Source organism: Anomaloglossus baeobatrachus, chromosome 5, assembly GCF_048569485.1.
Source record: "Anomaloglossus baeobatrachus isolate aAnoBae1 chromosome 5, aAnoBae1.hap1, whole genome shotgun sequence".
NCBI lineage: Eukaryota > Metazoa > Chordata > Amphibia > Anura > Aromobatidae > Anomaloglossus > Anomaloglossus baeobatrachus.
Window position 1 is genome coordinate 411,493,245 of NC_134357.1, and position 26,191 is coordinate 411,519,435.

General features: G+C 44.7%; 1 protein-coding gene across 2 annotated transcripts in view; it reads left to right on the top strand.

Moving 5' to 3' along the window:
* The first annotated feature begins 932 nt into the window (after positions 1 to 932).
* GRN (granulin precursor) overlaps positions 933 to 26,191 on the top strand; it is a 28,959-nt gene continuing 3,700 nt past the window's right edge. For both annotated transcript variants that reach the window (XM_075350236.1, XM_075350237.1), the window contains exons 1-12: positions 933 to 1,009; positions 8,253 to 8,394; positions 18,443 to 18,568; positions 20,286 to 20,361; positions 20,432 to 20,541; positions 21,179 to 21,317; positions 22,361 to 22,464; positions 22,544 to 22,673; positions 23,120 to 23,214; positions 23,287 to 23,407; positions 25,184 to 25,278; positions 25,356 to 25,479. In XM_075350236.1, the coding sequence (XP_075206351.1) occupies positions 8,254 to 8,394; positions 18,443 to 18,568; positions 20,286 to 20,361; positions 20,432 to 20,541; positions 21,179 to 21,317; positions 22,361 to 22,464; positions 22,544 to 22,673; positions 23,120 to 23,214; positions 23,287 to 23,407; positions 25,184 to 25,278; positions 25,356 to 25,479 (1,261 nt within the window). In that variant the 5' untranslated portion in view covers positions 933 to 1,009; position 8,253. The remainder of the gene's footprint in view (positions 1,010 to 8,252; positions 8,395 to 18,442; positions 18,569 to 20,285; positions 20,362 to 20,431; positions 20,542 to 21,178; positions 21,318 to 22,360; positions 22,465 to 22,543; positions 22,674 to 23,119; positions 23,215 to 23,286; positions 23,408 to 25,183; positions 25,279 to 25,355; positions 25,480 to 26,191) is intronic.

Sequence of the window (26,191 nt, forward strand, 5' to 3'; positions counted from 1 at the left end):
AAAATCTGACGTGGTGAAGGGGATAATGTACAGGTGATCAAATGATCGCAGGTTCAATTCCCCTTGGGAAACTAAAAAATAAAAGTACAAATGCTTTCAAATAATGACTAAAATTAAAGTCAATAAAAAAATGTTTTAAAAATGAATAAACAAAAAAGTTAAAATCGCCCCCTTCTCCCAATAAAAAAATGAAAATGGTGAAACAATTTTTATATATATATATATATATATATATATATATACATATATATAAATATATTTATATATATATGTGTGTATATATATATATATATATATATATATATATATATATATATATATATACACAGAGAGAGAGAGAGAGAAAGTTTTCAATTTTTAGAGCCACTTTTATATATATATATGTTTGCTATTTTGCTATTGATGTAATTGCACTGACATAAAAAATCATGTGACCAGCAAAATGAAGCCATTAAAACAAACCAAAAAAATAAAAATACCAATATTGGGGTTTTTTCAGCATTTTTTCCCCATTTTCCACCATGGCGTCATTCAAAACTATAAATTGTCCCACAAAAAAATCCCAAAAGCCCTCATACGGCTGTGTCTGTGTGAGAATAAAACAATATTATGGCTTTTGGAAGACAAGGAGCCCATAAGTGCTTTTATTTCACAGCTGTCGCCTTTCAATAAACTTTATTACACAGCAGATGCAAGAAACAGCACAAATGCCCTGTACGTTATATTTGAGGCTCTGTAGCGTTCAAGCTGCCGTGACATCACACTTCCCATCATGCCCTGCGAATTACAGAGCCACAACAGAGCGCAGAACCGAGCCCACCCCTCACTCGGATTCCCAGTAATCATGTGTGCAGTCATGTGACCCTTTGATCATGTGACGCCTGAAGTTTTGTGACTGATAGCGCGCCGAAGAGAATCAACCAATAGGAGTGGAGAGTGGGCGGGGCTGGGTTTATAAGAGGTCGGCGCCTGGCGGAAGGTTAGGCTGCGACTCAGACGCTGCGGACAGGTGAGGAGCTGCGGTTATCCGGTGCCCCAGCAGTGGCCATGGCTGCGGGCGCAATTACAGGTGCAGCAGAGCGGAGTGTGTCACTTGGCTCCTCTGTGCGGGTGTTGCTCACCTTGCTCTTTAGTCTGAGCTTATTTGGGGTGCTGTGCACTTTGCTTTAGACAGTGGTGGGGGGATGACTAATCAAGTGACCCCCCCCCAAAAGAAAAACAAAAAAACCAAAAAAACACCTTGTTTGTCTCTTGCGTTTTGTTTTTTTTTGCTCTTCACTTCTGGGTCTGTTGTACCCGGTCACTCTGTGGTCCTGTGTGGTGCCGGCAGTCACTCTGGCCCTGTGGTGTCACATTACATGCCATGTTCATAGGCAGGTGTCCCTACGTCTTGTGTTATGCCCTCAGCTCTGCTACATCTGCCTATTGTCTGCAGCACTTCCGCGTGGCGCTCACTACCTGTCTGTGCTGAGTGAGCAGGTTTTGGATAGTGAGGGCCAGATTGTGACCTGCAGGTAGCTGGAGGGTGGAATGGCAAAAATAGTCCTGTTCAGACCTGCTCTATTGGCTGGCATTCTGCTTTCCCAGAGGCAGATGGGAGCACTCAGTATCCCGGCCTCCTGTCTGTTCCCATAGAGGTGATTGGGGCTTCCTAGTTGCGTGGGATCCATCAGCCTAGTTAGAGGGCCAACAGAATGAAGCTAGTGGCGGTGCAGGGGTCTGACTGGCTTTATGGGGAGGGGAGGGGGGGTCTGACTGGCTTTATGGGGAGGGGAGGGGGGGTCTGACTGGCTTTATGGGGAGGGGAGGGGGGGTCTGACTGGCTTTATGGGGAGGGGAGGGGGGGTCTGACTGGCTTTATGGGGAGGGGAGGGGGGGTCTGACTGGCTTTATGGGGAGGGGAGGGGGATCTGACTGGCTTTATGGGGAGGGGAGGGGGATCTGACTGGCTTTATGGGGAGGGGAGGGGGATCTGACTGGCTTTATGGGGAGGGGAGGGGGATCTGACTGGCTTTATGGGGAGGGGAGGGGGATCTGACTGGCTTTATGGGGAGGGGAGGGGGATCTGACTGGCTTTATGGGGAGGGGAGGGGGATCTGACTGGCTTTATGGGGAGGGGAGGGGGATCTGACTGGCTTTATGGGGAGGGGAGGGGGATCTGACTGGCTTTATGGGGAGGGGAGGGGGGGATCTGACTGGCTTTATGGGGAGGGGAGGGGGGGATCTGACTGGCTTTATGGGGAGGGGAGGGGGGGATCTGGTTGGCTTTATGGGGAGGGGAGGGGGGATCTGGTTGGCTTTATGGGGAGGGGAGGGGGGATCTGGTTGGCTTTATGGGGAGGGGAGGGGGGGATCTGGTTGGCTTTATGGGGAGGGGAGGGGGGGATCTGGTTGGCTTTATGGGGAGGGGAGGGGGGGATCTGGTTGGCTTTATGGCGAGGGGAGGGGGGGGATCTGGCTGGCTTTATGGGGAGGGGAGGGGGGGGATCTGGTTGGCTTTATGGGGAGGGGAGGGGGGGATCTGGTTGGCTTTATGGCGAGGGGAGGGGGATCTGGCTGGGTTATGTTTTGACACCTTTTGGAATGGAAGGTTCTTTCCTGAACACTCACAGATCCCATAATGAATGTGGCCGCTGTTTACATCAGTTGTATAAAGAATCTGTTTTTCACATCAGTTCAGTTTCTGTTCCTCAAAACTGAATGTGGAAGTGACTTGTCCTTAGTGCAGGTATTTCTCGCAAGACCTGGGTGTGTTCTCCTCCTAAAAGTTAGCATTTTGCCACAAGGGGCGATGTGTGATGGGTGGATTTGCTTCTATCAGTGTCCTGTTAGCCCAGTTTCCAGCACCCAGAATATTTCCTAGACCCGGACCCTTCATGCCTGTTGTAAACCCTCCATAATCTCTGATTTCAGTGTGGGAGGGATGGGTGACAGCCGTGGTCTGCTGCTAGGGAGGAGATTCTGGAAGCTGTGGATCCTCACACTGGACTGTTCTATTCATGTCTGCTGTAAATTCTGTAGTTTTAACTGTTTTATCAAAGCTTTGCATGCTGTGGTGGGGGATTTCCTGCAGGAGAGGAGCGCAGCGTGGCTGGTTCCAGGTTTTTTCACTTCCTTATTGCGAAACTCCCTTGTCACTTAGCACCTTGGGCATAACTGGCAGAATGTGGTCAGAGCGTGCTGTGCTGGAGTCCAGACTCTGCCACTCCTGTGCCAGGCACTGGTCATAAATGAGTTAGTCAGGGGCTATATAATAGGATCTGCAAAAACAAAAGTGCAGATGGACTGACTTCTTTTTATTTTGTTCATTGGTGCTTTAAATCTAAGTCCCCCTGTGCCCAGTCTTGCATTCACCCGCCTCAGTCTTCATCACTTCAGTGCCGCTCAGGTCCGCCGGTGCCATCTTGTACTGGTAACTCACATGGACCAAGAGTCAGAAGTTGCATCACAAGCACGGAGTACAAATCTGAGAACTAGAACAAGGCTCACATAGACTTGTATTGAGTTGTGACCTCCAGCATGCTCTGAGGCACTGGAGGTGTAGGCAGGTCAAAGTGCCTGGGACTGACCAGAGCGATGTTGGAAATGGATGAATATAAGGCTAAGTTCACATTTCCGCTAAAATGTATCAGTCGAAATCCGCTGCTATGGTAAACAACGGAATCCGTTTAGCGGATTCCGTTGTGTCCCATAGACTTGCATTAGTGGCGGATTGCGACTGATGACCTTGCGTTGCGTCCGCAGCGTCGCAGTCCGTCGTTTTTTGACTGACCGCCGGGCGGGGAGCAATGCAGAATGTAACTTTTTTCGGGCTGTCGAAAACAATGCACCGCGCAGGAATCTGTCGCCATCCGTCAGACTTGCAATGTATGTCTATGGTGCTGGATTCCGTCGTAATCCGTCTTACGACGGAATCCAGCGCTGGATTCCGTCATGCTCTGAGCATGCCCAGCATGTTTGGCACGCCCACTGGGCTGTCCCAAACACAAACGGATCATGACTGATCCGTCAAACGGATGCACAGCGGATGTAACGGACGCAACTGATCCGTTTATTCACAGGATTCCTGTGAAAGGAATCCTGTGAAAAACACATCAGTTGAATCAGTTGACATCTAAGGCTAAGTTCACATTTCCGCTAAAATGTATCAGTCATAATCCGCTGCTCTTGTAAACAACGGAATCCGTTTAGCGGATTCCGTTGCTCCCATAGACTTGTATGAGCAGCGGATTGTGACTGATGATGCTGCGTTGCACCCTCCGCCCGACTGCTCAGTCGTGGAACGACTGACCGCCGGGCGGGAGGAACGCAGCATGTAACGTTTTTTGAGCAGCGAGATCCGTCGGATTTCGCTGCGCATGCTCTCTGGCTCCCTGCACACGTCACCAGCTTTGGTTGGTTACCCGATATTTACCCTGGTTACGGTGCAAGGAGCCAGCGCTAAGCGGTGTAGGCCCGTAACCAAGGTAAATATCGGGTTCTTTGCTTCCCGATATTTAGTCTGGTTACGTGTGCAGGGAGGCCGACACTTCCCCCGCTCGGCCCCACCCCCTCCCGCACTTCTCTCTCTCTCTCTCTCTCTCTCTCTCTCTCTCTCTCTCTCTCTCTCTCTCTCTCTCTCTCTCTCTCTCTCTCTCTCTCTCTCTCTCTCTCTCTCTCTCTCTCTCTCTCTCTCTCTCTCTCTCTCTCTCTTTCTTTTCTCCAGTTTGTGGTGGCGGGGGGCAGCATACAGGGGGCCCTTCTCCACTTTGTGGTGGCGGGGGGCAGCATACAGGGGGCCCTTCTCCACTTTGTGGTGGCGGTGGCTCACATTGTCCTGTTCTGCAGCTCTTGGTTTAGTAATTTCCGTCATTCAGGCTCCAGGCCGCACATTAATTTATGCAGTGCGAAGTCTGTAATCAGTAGCACTGCAGTCTCCACTGCTCTAATCACTTTATGTTGGGACTTTCCAGGTAATGTGAAAACTGTTTACATTGGGAAAACATGGAGATCTTGCATCTCTTCATACACTCTGGTCTTGTTGCAGGTAAACAATCAGGACTCTTTCATTATCACAGGCATGTGACAAACTGGAGCTGAAACTTGTTTTGCTATGGGATACGTTAAAGGGAACCTGTCACCAGTTTTTTGCCCTATAAGCTGCGGCCACCCCGAGTGGACTCTTATATACAGCATTCTAACCTGCTGTATATAAGAGTGCAGGTCGCTGTGTTGAGCATAAAAATGACTTTATAATACACACCTAGAAAGTCACTCTGGTGCAGACTGGTCAAATGGGCGTCTCTATCCTCCGGCGCCGGTGCCTCATCTTTCAGCCATCTTGGTCCTCCTTCTGAAGCAGGGGTGCATTACTCGTCCTACGTCATGCACATAGGCTGATATTGAGGTCCTGTGCAGGTGCACTACAATACTTTGATCTGCCCTGAGCCAGCGAGTGTGTATGACATAGGACGCGTCATGCACCCCAGCTACAGAAGAACAAAGATGGCCGAAAGAGGAGACTCCGATGCAGATTGGTCGAATGGGTGTCTGTTCTCGGAGTGACCTAGGTGAGTATTATAAAGTGTTTATGTTCTCACAGCGGCCTGGGCTCTTATATACAGCAGGTTAGAATCCTGTATATATAAGAGCCCACTGGTGGTGGCCGCCGCTTATAGGCCCCAAATCTCCTGACAGGTTCCCTTTTAAGGCTAAGGTCACATTTCCGTTGTTTTGTATCAGTCACATGCGTCAGAATTCTTTGTCGGATTCATTGTGTGTGTGTGTGTGTGTGTGTGTGTGTGGAGTGGAGTTCGGGGGGAGAGGTGTGTGTGTGTGTGTGTGTGTGTGTGTGTTTCACCAGACTTTGGTTAAGGCCCTACACCGCTTAGCGCTGGCTCCTTGCACCGTAACCAGGGTAAATATCGGGTAAACAACCAAAGCTGCTGTGACTTGTGCAGGGAGCCAGAGAGCATGCGCAGCGAAATACGACGGATCTCGCTGCTCAAAAAAACGTTACATGCTGCGTTCCTCCCGGCGGTCAGTCGTTCCACGACTGATCAGTCAGGCGGAGGGTGCAATGCAGCATCATCAGTCACAATCCGCTGCTCATACAAGTCTATGGGAGCAACGGAATCCGCTAAACGTATTCTGTTTACAAGAGCAGCGGATTGTGACTGATACATTTTAGCGGAAATGTGAACTTAGCCTAAAGTGTAATTGTCTTAATTATTGATTTCATAAATGAATAGTTCCCATGAATATAAGCAACCTGATTGATATTTCATTCTCAATTCTCCATTCCCAGGTAAATTGCCTTCAGTGAATACAGATTATTACATTACTGAACATCTCCTCATTAACTGCTGTAATCTCTTATAGAAGGGAGAGGGAGGAGCAAGAAGCAGAGCTCCGCCTCCCATTACTATGCTTTTCTGCATAGTAATAGAATAAAAAAAACAACTGTCAACTCCTATCTCAGTAATCTAAACTGGTTAATGAAGACTCAATTTACCTGGGAATTGAGACTATTAAAAATTAAAGATCAGTCCAGGAAGAGAAGCAAATTTGTCTAATGTTATAAGGTTGCTTATTTTCATGGGTACTATTGATATACGAGATAAATTAAAATGACGATCACGTGTTAAGTTGAGGTTTTTGTTTTTTTTTTTTAATTTTGCACAAATTTTGGTAAATCTTTACAATTACTTTTACTCTACATGAAGGTGATGATGGGGAGAGGGGCAGGGGTCTGTATTTGTAAATCCTATCCATGTAGGTCAGGTCCTGCATACATAGACCACATCAATGGAATGTGGTTGGCAAGCATTGTTCATTAATCAGGTCAATGTGGTGGGGCTGGTGAGCAACATTCGTAAATCGTGTCAATGGGGTGGGGTTGGTGGGCAGTGTTCATTGGTCGCGTCAATGGGGTGGGGTTGGTGGGCAGTGTTCATGGGTCGCATCAATGGGGTGGGGCTGGTGGGCAGTGTTCATGGGTCGCGTCAATGGGGTGGGGCTGGTGGGCAGTGTTCATGGGTCGCGTCAATGGGGTGGGGCTGGTGGGCAGTGTTCATGGGTCGCGTCAATGGGGTGGGGTTGGTGGGCAGCGGTCGAGGATCACTGCCATGGGGTGGGGTTGGCGAGCAGTGTTTGACTTTCATCAATAGGTAGGGGCTAATGATCAGTGTACCAGAATCGGGTCTATAGCGGGCTGGAGGGTAAAATAGATGATAGATGGTTCACTTCTATTGGGGCAGTATGTGGATCAGTTATGGTGGGGGCGCGGCGGCAGGGGAGGAAAGGCACGTGTGGACAATCGCAGCCTGCATTAGATGGAACAATAAAGCTACCCAGGAAAACTCTTCATTATGGGGAAGGAACTTTGAAAAGGGGGGCTGATGGTGTATGTCTCTATATATTTAGTATAGAAACCACAATCTCATGGTGGTGATTCAGCAGTGCAGATGGTGCAAGGAGAGCAGTCGTGATTGGCCTTTTGAAAAGCAGGATTTACAAAGGACATGAACCAAGGCCTATTGCTCAAGACATCATGTGAGATCACTGTACTGCCCCTAAAATGGGGAAGCCACCAGCATACATTACATTATGCATAGATTTAGTTATCCCTAATTGAATATTCTAGAGAACAGACATGGCAGACGTCTACTTTCCAGACACAGAACACTAAAGGCTGCTCAGCTACAAATTATTTAAGTCCTCCATCATCCCTTGCTTTCCCACCCAAAACAGTAGTAAATGCGGTGAAGTAAGGTATATGGCAGCAGATTGTGTGGCCCCAGCTTTATTGCATGTATTGCTGCTGTGATTGTGTGCTAATCTACAAACCACAGTGCAGCGTCCACGCTGATAGTGAGGAGATAAAGGGGAAGAAATCTGATGGTGGGGGACAGTGGTTTATCTCCAGGAGATGACAACTCGGCAGTGAAAGTGACTAACAGGAAGTAGATAAAGCAGGCGCGCTGATGGGACGCAGAGTGCGGCTATAGATGGCCAGCTGATATTTCAGAGCAGTCGCTACAATGTAAAAAAACCATTTGTGTTCAATCTGGTATACCCGGTGAAGAGGATCCTGGAAGATATTACAAATTCTGCACCATTGAGAAGAACAAGCGATCATATTGTAAACCTTGACCTCCATCTTCTGGCTCATATATACATATAGCACTTAATTGGTGAAACTGAGATCCTCAGTCATCCCTTTCTGACCAAGCTTTATTCATAAAACTTTTTTTTTTCCTCTTCACTTGCAGAATGGTTCCTCCTTGGTCTCTCCTGCTGTTGGTCGCCTCCTCTGTGGCATTACAATGCCCTGATGGGTCAACATGTGGTGAAGGAAGTCTGTGCTGTGAGCTGCATGATGGGAAGGGCTATGGGTGCTGTCCAGAGGATGAGGTAAGATGGTTGGGCTATGTGCGCACGTTGCGTACTGTCACTGCAGAAATTTCTGCAGCGACTTGAACAGCACACGTGCGCTTCAAATCGCTGCAGAAAGAGTCCGTAATGAAAAAAAGCCGATTCCATGCGCTCTGACTGCAGCCCCTCCCATAGACAGAGTGGGACCTGCAGGTAGAGCGCAAGAAAGTGACATGTCACTACTTAGAACGCGCGCTTCGGGCAGCAGCCGAAGCGCTGCGCACTAATACGCCACGTGCGCACGGCTCCTGCATAATCTTCATAGATTATGCAGGGGACGCAGGACGCATGCAGTTGCGCTGCGGTGCAGATTGCAGCGTAACTGCATGTAAATACGCAACATGCGCACATGGCCTTATAGGTATTCTAATCTTCAAGTCACCAGATTAGACTGCAGCAGATGAAGACCTTGAAAATAAACATTGGGTCTTCAACAAAACCAGAGACTTCTTCCATGTCACCCATTTCTTGCATAGAAGAATCATGGGCTGCACATTGATCAAGAAATGGTTTGGGTTTTGTTGGCTCCTCCCTCTTCAAAGAATTTTCTGAACTGAAGCCTGCAGCTATACTGACTGCAGACTGCTGTATTGATTGTGTGCACTGATCACACTATCATGATTCCCTTGGACATGCAAAACAAGTGGACAGTCAAATGATCGCATCTGATATTTCCATACTTTGTCATGTGCTGAATTAAAACTCGTCCTTTTCTATTGAGAAGCACAGGAGTCTTTATTGTACGTGACCACAAGTAAATTCATGTGATTGTCTTTCGCTGCAAATACAGGGCAATCATGACAGCGAGTATTGCACGCTGCCTGCAAACTTCTGAATCAGGTGACTAGACTCTAATTTTAATCTGAGTAGAAATTGGCATAAATATCTGCATATCGTAAATTCAAATGGAATATTATACATAGACCAACATAGATCATATATATAGCGCAGAGGGACTAGGATACATGAACCAAATCGCTAAAGGAGCAACCAAAACAAAGAAAGAAAAGGCGATCAACAGTTCAATACATATTTTTATTTTGTATTAATATTCATAAAACATGTGGACAAGTGAAGGGAGGAGGAAACGGTTTACATCACCGCAAACAATCTAGGTATAAGATAATAGTGTGCCAATTATCTCCAAAATACGAGATATGAAGTCATATCCAACAAGGGTAGGGGTCCCATAATTAGGAGAAGGACCACATCAGGTCGACCCATCAATCCACTCCTGCTAAAATATTTATTGATAAAGCAAAAATCCGCTATATCTATAACAAGTCCATATAGGTTTTCAAGTAGGAGGGATTGAGACAAGACCTAAAATGTGGAGAAGACTCCAAGATGTTATCAATTTACTATAATATAAATTGCATAGTAAATGCACATCCATATATTCACGCATCACAAAAGGAATTACTTATGTAGTAATCCATAGGAAATTGCGTTCCATGTAGGTTCTGCTCTAAAGGCCACAGCATATAAACCCCATATGTGACAATAGAACATCAACAGATGGTTTATATATGTATAAATTTCACACAGGATCAATACATATGGAGGAACAGCGGCACGAGCAGAGATATAGGGATACCTCACAAATAATAGGCATACCAGTGCACAAACACACTATAAATCCCATATGTTAGTACATATCCATATGTTTACGTATCGCAACAGGAGATACCCATGTATTAATCCATAGGAAATTATATTCCCTGCGAGCTCTGCTATAGAGGCCACAGCATACAAACCCCGTATATAAATGAAACATCAACAAGTGGTTTGTATGTAGAACGATTTTCATACAAGATCAACACATATGGAGAAACAGCAATATGGAGATACCACACATGATGATTATAAGCATGCAAGTGCACAAACACACATTGAATCCCACATGGAAGTCAATGAGAATATCTTTCATGGAAGTCAATGGGTGTATCGTACAGCATAAGATACAGAGGTTAATAGTATGTACCTATATAGATAAATGTGTTTTAAAGATGAAGCTGTAGCAAGCGGACACACACAGGCCATAGTATCATAACATTGCGTAAGCAAACCGCATACACATGACCTCACAGTAATTACCAATCATGTGCTCGCCTTGCGGTGACGGAGATACTCAACAAACCACAAACCACAGCACGTGCAAGAAAGACATATAGCACCACGGGGCAATATGGCCAATAGTGCCACCGGGTAGCAGAAATTAAAGCACCGACACTACATACGTGCTAATGGCCGGCGACCGCCACCATATAATTACAGCGAGAAAAATAGGGGAATAAATTCCCACTAGAGGGACTAAGCCCACTCTCTGGACTAACCAATTAGTAAATAAGGCATTACCTAAGATGTATAGTTTGCAGATGGAATGCGCCTGATGCGCATTTCGGAGTGTACCTTCGTCAGGGGGCGTGACCGGAACATACGGGGGTGCCGTTAAAATAGGCCTTCATCCCCCAGCTGATTGGGCAGACCATCGGACGCATCCACCGCCGGCCGGCCGGAAGTCCCGCCCCGCAAGAGCGTCATGGCCCCACAGGACGCCGGGTAGTAGCACCCGGCGTCCCCGTAGCCATAGAGACGCACCCGCGGGAACAAGAATCCCAGGCAAGCGGCGCATGCGTCAACCACCCAGTCAGGAAGGGGATAAAAATAGAAATAGAAGATATAGTCTATTGAGACTGCAGTGCAGGGGAAAGAGCACGGAAGGAGGCCCACTAATAACCTCAGCGAAACATGGATATAATACCAGTTCCATCATAACAAAAGTTATATAATAATAATATCATTACAACAATTGCCATACGGGATAGAACACATACATAATATACAGTACATCTATAAAGGCAATTACACAATGCACAAATTACATATATGCACGTAATGCATGGATAGGAATAGGTGTATGTTTACCATAGAAAATATTAGGAAGGAAACTATATATAACAAAACTAATAAAAGAGACATGAGGAATATCCAGATGATGCGCTGCGGTCAGAGGAAATCCATCCACGTCAGCATCCCATATACACAGCAATGATGACCAAGAAATCAATCGCGAATACAGATGACACGTACCAATGCATATACTACCAATAGGCCTAAAAAATAATAAAATTAAAAACAATTAAAATCAAAAAAGACACCGCAACAGTTACAGAAATGAAGTAAAACTCATGTTTTCATTATGGCCTTGGGGCTGCACCGTACGAAGACGCCAAATCCATTGCGTCTCCAATTGTGCCAGTCGCTGACTAACTCTACCTCCACGAACATCCACTTCCAAGGTGTCAATTCCGCGGACTAAAAACCCCCTCGAATCACACTCATGGAAGAGCTTGAAGTGCCGTGGAATTGTCTTAAGAGTGGAGATATCAGCATGTTCTCGTGCGGCTTCTATTCCCAACACGTGTTCACGAACCCGAGTTTTCAACTGTCGGGTCGTGAGCCCGATGTAGATCTTGGGACAAGGACAAACTCCGTAATAAATTACAGATTTGGACTCGCACGTGATCCTCTTCCTAATTGTATAATTCTTCGTAGAGGAAGAATCACAAAGTATTTGTCCGCAATACGTTAGGACAAGCCACGCATTTACCGCACGGTGAACAACTAGTCCTAATGGCTGGCACATTGGAGAACATTGAAGGTGGACTACCTTCATGAAGGCTATGAACAAAATAGTCCTTTAAATTTTTGGCTCTGCGTAGGGTAATCTGTGGTCTTGAGGGTAAAATTTTGGCCAGTATGGAATCAGCCTGTAGGATCGGCCAAGACTTTAACAAAATATCACGGATGCCAGAATGTGCAGAGCAGTAATTGGTAATAAACCTAATGGTTGAGTCACTGTTCCGCACTTTCTTGGAATACAGCAAATCATTCCTCACAGAATATTTGGCTCTATGGTACGCACGTTTGATCGTGCGTTTGCTGTACCCCCTTTCAGAGAAACGTTTAGTTAATTCAGCCGCCTGGGATTCAAAATCGCAGTCATTAGAACAGACGGCTGATACGGAGAAATTGTCCAACAGGTATAGAACGGATCATATGTGGGGGATGAAAAGATGACGCATGAAGTAACGTATTAGTCGCTGTAGATTTACGATGTAAATTGGACTGTAAACAGTCCTCGGAATCCCTGTACACCAGCACATCCAAAAATGCCACGGAATCAGCAGAGCTTTGATACGTAAGGCGGATGTTGCGGGTGTTGGAGTTCAAGTCGTCAACAAACAATAAAAATAAATCCAAAGACCCCTGCCAGATGAGGAAAATATCGTCGATGTACCGAGTCCAAAGGAGGACTCGGCCCATCGACGACTCCAAATCTGACAGGGGGAGGTCCCTCTCCCACAGCCCCAGGAACAGATTTGCGTAGGCTGGCGCAAAAGAAGCGCCCATCGCTGTGCCCTGGAGCTGGAGATAAAAGGACCCCTTAAAAATAAAAAAATTGTGTCAACGAGAACTCCAACAACCGCAACACCAAATCCACAAAACTAGATGACAAATTACTCATACTTGGATAAAATCTTGCTGCTCTGATTCCGTCAGCATGTCGGATACTGGTGTACAAGGATTCTACGTCACAAGATACTAGAAGAGAATCCTTACCCACATATAGTCCGTCTATACGTCTCAGAAAATCACCCGTGTCTTGGATAAATGAAGGAAGATTCCTAACAAGTGGCTGAAGTTGGTCATCAAGCCACTTATTGATGTTCTCAAGGAAGTTCCCATTTCCTGAAATGATCGGGCGGCCCGGAGGAGAGGAGGGGTTTTTGTGTATTTTTGGTAATAGGTAGTGTAGCAATCCTAGGTTCAGATACAATCAAGGCCGATGCCAATTCAGGGGAAATAGTCATCTTTAGCCGCATATATAATCTGCTTGAGTTCCTCAGCATATTTATTGAGGGGGTTGAATGTTAGTTTCTTATAACATACATTAGCCCTTAATTGGCGAAACGCCTCTTTCTCATATGCAGATGTCGGCCAGATGACTATATTTCCCCCTTTATCCGCAGGCTTCATTGTAACATCTGGTAGCCGTTGCAACTCCTGAAGACGATTGCGTTCATCCTTAGATAGATTGTCGACCCTGACCCGGCTAGACAAATTCTCGAGGTCTTTAGATACCACCTGTACAAACAAATCAATGTTTGCACAGGAAGATAACGGTAGAGATCTTTTACAAGAAGGTTTAATACAAGATGGTACCTTACCTCCCTCACCAGCTCTATGTTCAGATTCTAACTCAGATAGTATTGCTAGCGCCGCTTGTTCTTTTTCTGTGGGAAACAAAATTCGAGATGTATCATCAAAAAAGTATCTTTTAAATAAAAGGGATCGAGCGAAAAGATGTAAATCTTTAGTCAGTGTAAACAAATTTAGCCCAGCCACTGGTGAAAAGGATAAGCCTCTAGACAATAGGGATAAATCAGATTTACTAAGTATATGTGAACTTAGGTTAATCACCTTATTGTCGGTGTTGATGTTAGGTCCTTTAGGTTTTTTATACCAGGGAGGCTGATGTCTAGGGAAACCACCACCGCCATATGTCGCTCCCGATCTAGTACTGGAATCCGATGTTTCAGATACTTCACTCAAAGAGGATGCATTGGAATGGGCAGAGGGGCGTCTCATTCCCTCCTGCATGACATATGGTTTACGCCAGAAATAAACTTTATTTTCAGAAAAATCCTTCTGGTCTCGTCTAAACTTCCTCAGATGAACATCTCGAATTTGTTTCACAAGGGAGTCAACCTTCTTCATAGCCTCAGAATCATATTTGTCAGCCTTGTCAGGGGGACAAATAGACCGAAAGGAGGTCTGTTTTTGATCGATAACAGAATCCATCTTGGCAATATTAGAAGTGTTTAAGTCTATCAGGAGTTGCATAAGACTGAAGGAACAACTGTTGCACATATCCTCCCATTTTGATATAAAGTCTTGGTCTTCAACCACAAAGGTTGGTGTTAATCTTACCCTAAAGGTCCAGTCACACTAAGCAACTTACCAGCGATCCCAACAACGATAGGGATCGCTGGTAAGTTGCTAGGAGGTTGCTGGTGAGATGTCACACTGCGACGCTCCAGCGATCCCACCAGCAACCTGACCTGGCAGGGATCGCTGGAGCGTCGCTACACAAGTTGCTGGTGAGCTCACCAGCAACCAGTGACCAGCCCCCAGCGCCGCGTGGAAGATGCTGCGCTTGGTAACTAAGGTAAATATCGGGTAACCAACCCGATATTTACCTTGGTTACCACCAGGGCTGTGGAGTCGGTAAGCCAAACCTTCGACTCCGACTCCGACTCCTCAAATTCTCTTGCACCGACTCCGACTCCGGCTCCAACTCCGGCTCCTACATATATTGCTTATAGTTAGGTGAAAAATTTATTGTAGTACATGAATATGTGTATGTGAACATCAGACATTTAATAATTTTTATGATACAATAATCAAGATATTTGGATAGAACATAAAATATATTTATTAGAATACAACTTTAGAACACAAACTGTAATAAATTGTAAATATGTAATACACCATGTAATATACAGTAGATTACATATATATCTTGTGTGTGTATATACACTGTGTGTGTATGTATATATATATATATATATATATATATATATATATATATATATATATATATATATATATATATATATATATATATATATATATATATATATATATTACATATTACATATTTACAATTTATTAGTTTTTTGTGTTCGAAAGTTGTATTCCAATAAATATTTTATGTTCTATCCAAATATCTTTGATTATTGTATCATAAAAACAATTAAATGTCTGATGTTCACATTGTACTACAATAAATGTTTCACTTAAATATAAGCAATATACTAAATGTTATTATTTAGTAAAATATTCAGCACATTCTGCATTGCACTCCTGTCCCCAATTTATTATATATTTTAGGAGTCTGAGTCGGTGCATTTTATACCGACTCCGACTCCACCAAAATGAGCTCCGACTCCGACTCCGACTCCACAGCCCTGGTTACCACCGCACGGAGCTACACGTGCAGAGAGCAGCGCACACTGAGCGCTGGCTCCTTGCTCTCCTAGTTACAGCACACATCGGGTTAATTACCCGATGTATGCTGCAGCTAAATGTGCACAGAGCAGGGAGCAGCGCACAATGCTTAGCACTGGCTCCTTGCTCTCCTAGTTACAGCACACATCGGGTTAATTACCCGATGTATGCTGCAGCTAAATGTGCACAGAGCAGGGAGCAGCGCACAATGCTTAGCACTGGCTCCTTGCTCTCCTAGTTACAGCACACATCGGGTTAATTAACCCGATGTGTGCTGCAGCTACATGTGCACAGAGCAGGAGCTGGCGCTGACAGTGAGAGCGGAGGAGGCTGGTAACAAAGGTAAATATCGGGTAACCAAGGACAGGGCTTCTTGGTTACCCGATGTTTACATTGGTTACCAGCCTCCACAGAAGCCGGCTCCTGCTGCCTGCACATTTAGTTGTTGCTGTCTCGCTGTCACACACAGCGATCTGTGCTTCACAGCGGGACAGCAACAACTAAAAAATGGCCCAGGACATTCAGCAACAACCAACGACCTCACAGCAGGGGCCAGGTTGTTGCTGGATGTCACACACAGCGACATCACTAGCAACGTCACAAAAGTTGTTCGTTAGCAGCGATGTTGCTAGCGATGTTGCTTAGTGTGACGGGGCCTTAAGACCACGTGGTATTAATTTTTTATCAATATATTTAGTCAGGAGTAACCTGCTCCACCAAAGGCGTGTACGTTTGCTTAGAAGAGAGGTAATCTCAGAGAACATGAGATCTAAATCCGGTCCACAACTAATCTCATTATCCGTAGAGACCTCACCAAACACTTGGTCCACTTGATTCAGCCATGAGGATTCCATGGCCTTATAGTCCATTATAAATATACCTAAATCTGTGCATAACACAGTAAGGAGAACAAGAGTAGAAATTGGCATAAATAGCTGCATATCGTAAATTCAAATGGAATATTATACATAGACCAACATAGATCATATATATAGCGCAGAGGGACTAGGATACATGAACCAAATCGCTAAAGGAGCAACCAAAACAAAGAAAGAAAAGGCGATCAACAGTTCAATACATATTTTTATTTTGTATTAATCATAAAACATGTGGACAAGTCAAGGGAGGAGGAAACGGTTTACATCACCGCAAACAATCTAGGTATAAGATAATAGTGTGCCAATTATCTCCAAAATACGAGATATGAAGTCATATCCAACAAGGGTAGGGGTCCCATAATTAGGAGGACCACATCAGGTCGACCCATCAATCCACTCCTGCTAAAATATTTATTGATAAAGCAAAAATCCGCTATATCTATAACAAGTCCATATAGGTTTTCAAGTAGGAGGGATTGAGACAAGACCTAAAATGTGGAGAAGACTCCAAGATGTTATCAATTTACTATAATATAAATTGCATAGTAAATGCACATCCATATATTCACGCATCACAAAAGGAATTACTTATGTAGTAATCCATAGGAAATTGCGTTCCATGTAGGTTCTGCTCTAAAGGCTACCCGGCGTCCTGTGGGGCCATGACGCGCTTGCGGGGCCCCAAAACCTCGTCAAGGTATATCTCTATATTGGGGTCCCTAGCTCTGTGACCCTAACTGTCATCTCATTGCAATTAAAAACTGCTGTGGGTGGAGAGGGGTAACTTTTTTTTTTTTTTTTTTTTTTTTTTTTCTGAATGTGAACACAGCTCTGCCCCTTTCGGCCATGTTTTTTCCATCTCCTATATAAGACAGTCCTTGGTTACCCCTCTCCACCCACAGCAGTTTTTAATTGCAATGAGATGACACACAGTTGGGGTCACAGAGCTAGGGACCCCAATATAGAGATATACCTTGACGAGGTCTTGGGGCTCAGTTACATTGATCAATGCGATTGCTAAATATCTCCTTTTTCCTAATATTCATGGCAGGTATGCAATTCATTATTCACATGTTCAAGTTAGCAAGTAGCATTTTTCATTGTATTTTCCAATATTTTTCCATATGCTTGAGGCATTATACCATTTTCTAAGTTTGATGTGCAGCCTTATCCTTATATTGCTGATCGTTATAGTCCCCTAGGGGGACTAGTAAAATAAAGTTTTAACAACGAAGTTCAAATCCCCCCCCCTTCCCCCATTCTGCCCATTGAAAATTAAAGGGTTAAAAAAATAAAAAATATATACGCATTTGGTATCGCCGCATTCAGAAACGCCCAATCTATCAAAATATAAAATCAATTAATCTGATCGGTAAGTGGCATAGCGGCAAAAAATTCCAAACGCCAAAATTTCGAAAAATGCAATAACAGGCGATCAAAAAATGTATCTGCGCAAAAATTGTAACATTAAAAACGTCAGCTGGAGGCGCAAAAAATAAGCAGTCACTGAGCTAAATAGCGCTAAAAGTGCCCTACTTTTTTCAGACAAAATTGTGCATTTTGCTGTTTTTAACCCTTTTTTATAAAAGTAAACCTATTCATGTTTGGTGTCCACGAACTTATACTGACCTGAGACATCACACCAACACATTAAATGGTGAATAAAATATCTCCAACTATTGTGCGATTTGCTTTTTTTTTTTTTTTTTTTTTGTTTAGTTTTCCAGTGCACTATATGGTAAAACTCATGGTTTAATTTAAAAGTACAGCTCTTCCTGCAAAAAAACCCCAAGCCCTTATATGGCAAGGTTGATAGAAAAATAAGTTACGGCTCTTGGAAGAAGCAAAAAAAGGAAAATCGCCTGGGGGTTAAGACATGGTGGAGAAACTCACAGGGGTAACCTTAGTATCAGATCACTGTCGGTATCTCCCCAGCATTGGAGAAACTAGATCACTAGTGTGACCTGATGGGCTGACAACTGGCACAGTCCATGTGACAGAATTACTCATGGTATGGGTAAATGACTGGCATTTTGGTTTTCTGTAATAATCCAGGTTCTCATTGTTTCCAGGTCGTGACTCGTTCCCTCCCAATGATCACATCTGGGGTTTCCTGCTCTAATGACGAGGGTTGTCCTGATGAGTATTCATGTGTTGGCACTCCGCAGGGAGGATCTGCCTGCTGTCCATTTACTCAGGTGAGAAATCTTCCAAATTCTCTTTATGGAGGCAATACATTGAATTTAGCTGCAGAGCATTGACATAGGAAACAATGCATGGGCCACCAATGTTCCCAGACATGGCAGCTCTAGACATGTGACCTATTGGATTCCCTTTAAAGCATTGTACATGGTCTGTCAGCAGGTTTGTGTACCCATAACGGATGTTGCCCCCCCCCCCCCCCACCCCTCCACTCTTCAATTATTCCATTCCTGAGTAATCCCTTTTCCACTTTTGTATGTGCTGCAAATTCAGGGGATTTGGGCCTGTAACAGCTCTCCAGCCTCCTGTCACTGATGGGTCACTTTTCTGACACGTTCCCCACCAACATCTCATACAGGGGGTGCTGTTATTCCCTGGGGTGGTGCATGCACAGTTGATGGGTGTTGCTAGACCCAGATCTGTAGCGGTCCTCCCCTGGGGTGGCACATAACCTACTTAAGATCTACAGCGGGTGAGGTAGTTCACTCAAACAAGATCATTTTGTTCAGTGACTGTATGATGGCAATGGATGCCAAGAGGTAGAGGCTGTAGGTGCACGGCCAAGCCTCCTGCACTTGCAGCTTATCTATATAAAAATGTAGACCTTACTCAATATAAAGAATTTGCAAAGCAAAGGCTTCTGCACCACAACGACCAAACACTTGTTAGATCACTTGGGGGTACTAAAATATGCTGCAGGTTCCATTTAAAGCAGTGGCGCACAGCCTATGGTTCTATATGGTATATAGCACCTTAGGGGATGGGTAAATATGAATGTTGCTCATTTCTGGCTGCCATATTTTGGCAGAATGGAGGAATCCTGCCTCCGGTCGCATAGAAGTGAGCAGATGAGATGAAGTGGCCATTCATGAGCTGTTGTATTCATTATGGGAAACGGCTTGATTGTTTCAGCATCTGCCATGTACTACAATGTAGAGGGCTGAATGCATGTCTTGTTATCTGGATCACGAGACCTCTACCTTCCTGATGGTTGTAAAACCCTAAATGGAACCAGCACCTCTTAGATACTTTCAATATGCTGTAATATCACAAAAGGTAATCATTTGGATGCACCATGCACTGGGTGTAGCAAAGAATGTTCTTTTAATGGTGCAGGTACCCAATTTTGTCATTCATACACATATCAGATTCTCACACAAACAACCTCCAATAGTTACAGGCTTCCCCATTTATTTCAAATCTGTGGCCTTGATGGCAAATTGCTTTAAAGGGTTTCTCTCGGCACAATGTCTGTTCAAAACAAGTAGTGGCTTTGAGCATCAGGTTTGGCCAAACATTCAGTGCACCTTCCCACCTGCTTGTTTTCCATCAATCTCCACCCTCTCCCTTGGTACTTTCCTAGAGCCAGAAGGGCAGAGTGGGTGGATGTGGAAGGATAACTTGGTGTCTGGCTTTGCTATGATGCATCGACTGCCTTATGTGGTCTGATCGGTCAGTCTGGGTGGATAGTCACTTTAGTTGAGCTGTCACATATTGATAGTGGGAAGGAACACATTAATTTGCCAAATATACACATGGCAGCATAAACTGGAAATCCTGGCAGAAATGTTGTGTTGAAGGATTTCATTAGTGCATTCCCCTGCAAATACACAAATGTTACCACTGAAAATGTGTGAATGTATTCTAATTCCTGTTGACTTAAGCCTACTGCCATACGACCATTATAACTGCTGAAGTTCTCTTCATAACCAGGGAACATCTTGCCAGGATGGTCATCACTGCTGTCCTTCAGGCAGCCATTGCTCTGAAGATGGTCATTGTGTCCCAGGTAAGAAATCTCAATGGCTACTTTCAGCATGGCTGCTCTGTTCCAGCTCATTATGTTCTGCCTCTTTCAGCCTCAAATCTGTCAGCTGTAACTTGTCCTGATAAAAAATCAGAATGTCCTAATGATGCAACTTGCTGTCAAATGGCTGACCAAACCTGGGCTTGCTGCCCTATACCACAGGTGAGGAGACACCACTATTTTTGTTGAGCCTTCAGCTTGCAGAATGTAAAGTCCTTTTCACGGAAGGCCATAGTCTACATACTGACTATTCCTGACTGCTTCAGCTTTGACTGATTTTAAGCAGAACCCTTAACACTGCTGAATTATAATGTAGCCTTTAGTGCTGCATGATTTTTAGGTGACAGATATCATTTGAAAGGGTTGTTAAGTATTAGAATGTCTTGATATATTGTGCCCATGCCTTGTAGCTGTTACTTTATCTTGGCTTCAGTGACTTAAAGGTTGTCCTGTACTTGAGCATTGATGGTCTAACCTTTTGGATAGGTCAGCAGGGTCTGACACCTGGCGCCCCCACTGATTACCTGCTGTGGTGGCCGGAAATGCTCAGTTCCGGAGCTGCTTTGGAACTGCGCTTTGCCTGCTGCTGCCGCCGCTGGTAGAGCAGATGATCAGACATTGATGACCTAGCCTAAGGATGGGCCATCAACGTTCAAGTAGTGGACAACCTCTTTTAAATGTGGATTCATAGCAGACAGCTTGTGAACAGGTCCAGTATATAAAATAAACCCCACTGTACAATTCCTTCCAAGCTTCTTTCTTCTGACATGGATGCTTGACTGTCACCTTATATCTGTAGGCAACATGCTGTAATGATCACCTACACTGCTGCCCACATGCTACAGTATGTGACTTGGCACATGGCAAATGTGTATCTGAAAACGGGGATGTTCCTCTGCTGAAGAAGGTTCCGGCCAGGGTGAAGCTGACCAGTGCTGGTTAGTGTTTATTCAGTCTGACTTGTCGCTTTGATTTTCTTCTACTAGCAAGTTGAGTACACATCTGGTGTCCAGACTTGAGGGAAGTGGCTTGAGTCAGAGGTGCTGATTCAACAAAGCTTTTACACTAGAAAAGTTGCGTAAAAGCTTTTTAAAGTTGTAAAACTATGCAACTTCTGACATTTTCACCTCCATTTGACTAATCTCTGCCAAAATGGGAGGGATGGGGGGCATGGCCACACCTACACGTCAGTTCAGTCAGCATTCTGTACGTCAGAAATGCTACATCAGTCACTGACGGGAGCAGCAATTCTAGTGCAGCGCACAAAGGAGCACAACCCATGGAAGAGGGGCCAAATCATGAACTGGTGGTCACATCCTCTAGCTATATAGAATTTCAGCAATGTGAAACTCCATCTTCACTGAATATGGACTTATGAATATTAAAAGAACAGATTCTTTAATGAAAAGCAGCCAGCACTAAAAAGTAATGGCATGGCCATAATGGCACTGTTATATTGACTAAACTGATTCCCTATGAAGGGTTCAGATCTGTGGTTTTTAACAGCTTTTTTTTTTTTCTCCCCCCTCCTCACAACTTGTGTATTCATACTGACCTGGAGACTCATACTTCCAGATCAGTTTTACCATATAGTGAACATTGTAAAAACAAAACAATTGTGTAATTGCACTTTCACCAACTTTAATTTTTTTTTTTTTTTTTCTCCATACACTATATGGTAAAATGGTGTCAATAGGCCCTCATACAGATATATTGACAAAAATGGATATGGCTCTTGGAAGAATGGTGGTAGTGGGGGTGGGTGGGGTGACAGAACAAGGCCATGGCGTGAAGGGATTACATGTGGGAGCGCTGAATACAATTCCAGACGGGGCGGTTAAACCCTGCAATGTAGGGGCAGCCTGAAGGTCTCGGCACTGAATTGTATTGGTGCTGCACAAAGTGTTTCCACTTCAGTATGGACTAGATAGTGACCTTTCTAATCTCTTGAATGCCCCACATGTTTTCATTGACTTCACAGAAATTGTCCGGGAAGTAAATTGCCTTGATGGATCTTCTTGCCCTGATGGAACAACCTGCTGCCCAACAGAGGATAAGCGTTATGGATGCTGCCCATTCTTATCTGTAAGTATAATTGGGGCAACTGCTAAGTTGTGCATGATGATGAATTCTCACTTTGCTGAGCCCTGTGACTGTATTGCAGGCCGTGTGCTGTAGTGACTTTCTCCACTGCTGTCCTTCTGGGACCACCTGTGATGTTCCTCATAAAAAGTGCGTGAATGTAAACTTTGAGATCCCAATGTACAGCAAGATCGCAACTTTACGTGAGGAAGGTAAAGAAAACCACTGAATGTTGCACTAGATCAGTGTGATGGCATGTAATGGACATTGGTGTTCAAAATGACTTTTCACTAAAACTCCCAACGTCTGTAGACTTAGAATACCAAGGTGTTTAAAAAAAATAAATAAAAAATAATTTTCAGAAACTGTTGTAGGTGGGTTTGTAACCAAATTCTTTGAAGTCCAGATGTTGGATATCTTCCCATTACTGCAGATGGATTTTAACTTTGCAACTGCTCCATGTTTTCTTGAAATATGTGCAAAATTCTACAAGTGATTTCTCAATGCCAGGTTAATATATTAACACGAGCCTGGTTTTGGAGTCAAAACTGAATGTCCCATCCAAATTAGTGGTGATTGGCTACTGATGCCTAATTAAAGTACAATGAGTTTGCCATCAATGACTTTTTTTTTTTTTTTTTTTTGCCTCCCTCCACAGCCACTGTTAAATGTGACGATACAGCCTCCTGCCCTGGCACTGCCACCTGCTGCCGCTTGGCCTCTGGAGAATGGGGTTGCTGTCCTTATGCACAGGTTTGTACCAGTAGCTTTTTGAGAGGGGAGATTGGAGAAATATTATATTTAAAATATTCGTTTTCTTTCTAGGCCGTGTGCTGTGATGACCATGAGCACTGCTGTCCCAATGGGTTCACCTGTATCCAGGGGCAATGTCAGCAAAAAGAACTATCCATTCCTTGGGCTGTGAAGACTGCAGCAATTGAGGAAGGCAAGTCTGGGTTGTAAATAAAACAATGCAGTGGACACTCTGTTCTTGAATGTGTAGTCACTGAACCAACCCTCCACCCTCTAAAACAGGGGTCTCAAACTCGGCTGGGTGTATGGGCCGCACAGAGGAAAAATTAAATTGGGGGGCCGCTTTCTTTGCAGGACAAAGTGACATTTTTATTGGTACCATATATATTTTATTATTTTTTTACACACCTTGGGATCACTGATTTTGAACATTTTCACTTGTTCATTATAGCAAACGCACACATTCTTTGTTTAAATATAAACACTTTTTTTTTTTTTTTTTTTTAATATTTTATTCCTTTCTTGTAACAGTCTTACAATTAGCACCATATAGAAATTTTGACCAACCTTTTAGTAATGTTCCCCATATTGTTGTAACGTGCCCATCCTTGTCCCCTTGTAGTATTGTGCCCCATCCCACAGTAATGTGCTCATCCTTGTCCCCTTGTAGTAATGTACCCCATCCTAGTCCCCATCCCACAGTAATGTGCTCATCCTTATCCCCATCCTAAAGTAATGTGTCCATCCTTGTCCCCTTGTAGCAATGTCCCCATCCTATAGTAATGTGCCCATCCTTTAGTAATGTGCCAACCTTGTCCCCACCCTATACTAATGTCCCCAGCATTATCCCTATTCTATAGTAATATTTCCCATCCTTGTCCCCTTTGTAGTAATGTCCCTATCCTACAGTAATGTGCCCACCTTGTCCCCATTCTATAGTCATGTGCCCATCCTAGTCCCGATCCTATAGTAATAATGTCCCCATCCAATAGTATTGTGCCCATCCTTGTAATGTCCCCAGCCTTATCCCCATCTCATAGTAATGTGCGCACTTTGTCCCCATCCAGTAATGGATCAGCAGCTCACCTCACCTTCCACAGTCAGACGCCGGAGTGAAGCTGAGGGGGGGGGCAGTCTCCGGCACCAGATCCACAGTGACTGGAGAGATCGGTCACAAGGTCGGTCTCCAATCAGAGCTGGGGGTGGGTGAAAGAGGTCACCCATCTCCAGCCAATGATCAGGGCTATAGCTGCCCTGATCTTGGCTGGATTTCAATGTTTCAGCGATTTTCGATGGCTGAAACATTAGTGGCTGTGATTGGCTGAGAGCGTTTGTCAGCCAATCACAGCCTCCGTAGGTCCGGGGAGGAGACACCACCCCTCCCTCCCCGAATCTAAGGTATCTGCAGTGATCGCAGCCTCCGGGGCTGCGATTTCGCCATGACGTACTGGGTACGGCATGGGTCCTTAAGTACCAGGGAGCTATGACGTACCCATTAAATCATAGGTCGCTAAGGGGTTAACGTCCACCACACACACACTCACGCACTCACTCAGTCTTCTTCTCACCTGTCCCGCGCTCCCTCTGTTGCCTCATCTCTGCTTTGTGCGGCCCCCAGGCCCGTGCCCCTGGTCACCATCGCGGCAGCTGCAGTGTCACTGTCAGTGATTTATGTGAGATGATTGTATGGCCGGCGCGAGAGCGGAGCGCCTGCAACACATTCATCTGACATAAAGTGCAGACAGTGGCTGCGGCCCCTGCCGCGATAGTGACCAGGGGCACGGGCCTGGGGGCCGCACTAAGTACCCTGAGGGGCCGCCCGCGGGCCGCGTGTTTGAGACCCCTGCTCTAAAAGATGTCAGTGATAAGTCAAAACACTCCTTTAAAATATAGGTTGTTGCTCACCTTGTCCTACTCAAGTATTAGGGATGCCTAATGCTAATGACTTATGATTTTCTTACCTCTACAGCCACTGTTAAATGTGACGATACAGCCTCCTGCCCTGGCACGGCCACCTGCTGCCGCTTGGCCTCTGGAGAATGGGGTTGTTGTCCTTATGCGCAGGTTTGTACCAGTAACTTTTGGAGGAATGGTAGGGAATTTAAAGAATCACAATGAAACATTTGATCATTTCTTTCTAGGCCGTGTGCTGTGATGACCATGAGCACTGTTGTCCCAATGGGTTCACCTGTATCCAGGGGCAATGTCAGCAAAAGGCACTGTCCATCCCTTGGTCTGTGAAGGCTGCGGCAATTAAGGAGGAAGGCAAGTCTAGTTTCCAAATAAAACAATGCAGTGGATCCTTGTTCTTGACGTCTGTAGTCGCATTAGACTCCCTAAATGTTAGTGACCTGTCAAACTCCTAAAAATTACTCTGTAGATATTGCCAGGCAGATTAACTGGCCCAATTATCCGTATACCATACTTCCTCTAAACCTCTCTGGCTAACCTTCGAGGTGCCATCTACTGACCTTAGACACTACCTCCTGCCCAATGTAAATCTCTCAAACTTGGTAATATCCCACTCTTATAGGTGTAATCTGTGAAATGTTTCCCAAATACCTCTTATTTAGCAAAAAGGTAATTTCATGATTTGCAATATGTGAGCTCCCAGCAGTTGGACTCGGATATGGTCCTCCTAATCTACTGGAAACCAACTACAAAGTAATGAGATTGTACTTGACTCCAGCCAAAGCCATTCCTAATTACTAGCGATGAGTGAGCATGCTCACCACTGCTTATTTGATTGAGCCTTGAGCATCAGAGTCTGAAAAAATGCTTGTTTCCTTTTGACTTCTATTATACTCAGTATTTGAGTCGCGTTGCAGCATCCAAATACTCGATTAACGGTGAGCACGCTCGCTCAACATTACGAATTACTCAAGAACCTCAGATGCTGACGATCTGAGGGTGACATGTATCACTAGGTGTCTTTGCCCGAAAGTGCATAGGCTCTGGATTAGTCTCTTTTCCTATA